The sequence below is a fragment of the Cibotium barometz genome, chromosome 60, assembly GCF_041138505.1.
Source record: "Cibotium barometz isolate CiBa-2024 chromosome 60, ASM4113850v1, whole genome shotgun sequence".
NCBI classification, from domain to species: domain Eukaryota; kingdom Viridiplantae; phylum Streptophyta; class Polypodiopsida; order Cyatheales; family Cibotiaceae; genus Cibotium; species Cibotium barometz.
This window is the reverse complement of record NC_141105.1, coordinates 21,613,589-21,616,009: the sequence shown is the minus strand read 5'-3', so window position 1 is coordinate 21,616,009 and position 2,421 is coordinate 21,613,589. Positions and strand designations below refer to the sequence as shown.

The window sequence follows — 2,421 nt, the reverse complement described above, 5'->3', positions numbered from 1 at the left end:
TGCGATCACATGTCATGATCATGCGACATTTAAAGGATTAAGTAACTCAGAGAGAGGTGGGGGCACGGTTGTTGATATAGAGATAAAGGTGGGTGGGACCCAATAACATTTATGGGCTGATGGTGAGCTTGTTGGGGTGATGTTGTTTGCATGGTAGCTCCTCCATCACTGTATGTTAGGGTTTCCATGTGTTTTTTCGTGTATAAGGCCGTGAGAACGACGGGGATTCCGATTGATAGAGTTGGTGCACCAAGCATAAACTCGATCTTTGATCTATAGAGGGAGCCTGTGTGTGTGTGTGTGTGTGTTCGAGCTCGATCTCTCTACAGAGGGAGCCTGTGTGTGCGTGTGTGTGTGTTCGTGTTCGAGCTCGATCTCTCTACAGAGGGAGCCTCTGTGTGTGTAAATGATTTGAGCTCGATCTCTCTACAGAGGGAGCCTCTGTGTGTGTGTGTGCGTGCGTGCTTTTTGTGAATCAACCACAAACACTCTGATCAGCCCTTAGCTGGCTTAATGTGTATGTGAGAATAAATCAAATACAGACCTTGATCTAGTACTGTCTGTGATATATAGTCTGAGCATTTGTAGCTAAGTGACAATTTCTTTTATATGGCTGCCTCCCCTATCAACAGAGGGTATACATCTGTGTATGAGGACAGGTATTTTCCTGAGAAGAATGTGGCCAATGTACCTTTCAAGTGGGAGACGTCGCCAGGGAGGTCTAAACGTGAGCGCCAGCTCGAACACGATGATGATGGTGGTGGTGGTGGTGGTGGTACAGCTTTGTCGATCTATCCCCTACGCCCTCCACCAGCCAGGCTAAGTCCTGCACGTGCATTGAGGGTTTTGCAAGAAGAAAACGAAGATGGTGATGAACTGCAGCAGCTGGCGCACTCTATCCCTAATGACAATATCAAGTATTTCAGTGGCTCGGCCGTTAGATTTTGGTCATTCAGAGCAAGCTGTGTGAAGACCTTGTGCAAGAACCACATCAATAAGCATGATTTGCAGGAGAGAAGCCGCAGCTTTCGCCATGCCATCGTAAAGCACAGTAGTAGCTTTAGCTTTAGAAAGGGTAGTGTGGACTTCACGGCAGCTCGCGGCCACTCTTTTGCTGTGTCGGGCGACTGCGTGCAGGGAGCTAGGGTGGCCACATGGGCGGACGCCGTCTTGGCTGCCGACTCTCCCAGCTTGGAAGCCAGGCTGAAGCTGAGAGACCTGCTGCAGCAGAGTGGGAATTCTTCCGAGGTGGACATCAATATGCCCATCAGATATAGTGATGATAATCGTAAGGGTAATGATTGCCGCAGCCTGCTGGCGGAGCTGGTGTGCCAGAGTACAGCAGCTGAAGCAGAAGAGCAGCAGCTGGTGGCAGCGTTTCTGTGCAAGGGTATCACATGCCATCATGATCGGCTGCGCCCAAAAGAGAAGACCACCACTCTTACTCAAGTTTTAGGTCTGTCTCGCAAGCTCAAGCTCTTCTTACGAAGCGAGTGCCTTTCCTCTTCTTGAGATTACTGGACATTAGCTGCCTGCACTGACCTTGGGGATGGATGCCTTTCCTCTTCTTGAGATTACTGGACATTAGCTGCCTGCACTGGCCTTGGTCATCCATCCCCAGCGGTGGAAATAATCGGTGGTAGTAAATAATTACATCGGCCTCTGATCCTTGTCTATTTCTATTTTTTAAATATAATATCACTCCTTTTCTCTTTCTCTATCTTTTACCCCCCCCCCTCTCTCTCTCTCACATACTTGCACACACTCCTTATAAGGAAAATAGTAACAGTAGCAAGAAGCCTCTCTCTCTCTCTCTCTCTCTCTCTCTCTCTCTCTCTCACACACACACACACACACACACACATACACACACACAGGTGTGCAATACAATAAATGCATATCCAAAAATTCAATCAACCAATAAAAAGAAATATGTTTAATTCCTTCATATTCAGCAAACTAGTGGACTAAACCGTGCTTGCACGTATATAATTCCTTACTTGATATTTTTCAAATTCCTAGAATTATAGGACCTTACACCTCTTCCCAGAGTAATAGGAGCCAACCCCTCGAACCTCCAAATTGTATCTTGAACCCCCAAATTCTTGCCACATGGTAGTTTTGTAAAACTCTTCATATATATATATATATATATATATATATATATATATGTATATATATATGTATATGTATATATATATATATATATATATGTATAGAGAGAGAGAGAGAGAGAGAGAGAAGATAAGATAGAGATGGAGTTAGAGATATAGAGATAGTGTCAATTAGATGGATGGCTTGAGTGGGCCTAAGCTGCCTAACTATATATTATATTTGCTATATAATAAACAAAAAATATATATTTTAGATATTATAATAATAAAAAAGTTTAATTTTAATATTTATTTATTTACATAAACA

At 43.8% G+C, this 2,421-nt stretch overlaps 1 protein-coding gene across 1 annotated transcript; it reads left to right on the top strand.

Annotated features, from left to right (window-relative positions):
- The first annotated feature begins 318 nt into the window (after positions 1 to 318).
- Positions 319 to 1,706, top strand: LOC147605119 (uncharacterized). Its single transcript, XM_086794086.1, has one exon. The coding sequence runs from the start codon at positions 610 to 612 to the stop codon at positions 1,510 to 1,512; it is 903 nt and encodes a 300-aa protein (XP_086650212.1). The 5' UTR covers positions 319 to 609; the 3' UTR covers positions 1,513 to 1,706.
- Positions 1,707 to 2,421: the final 715 nt, after the last annotated feature.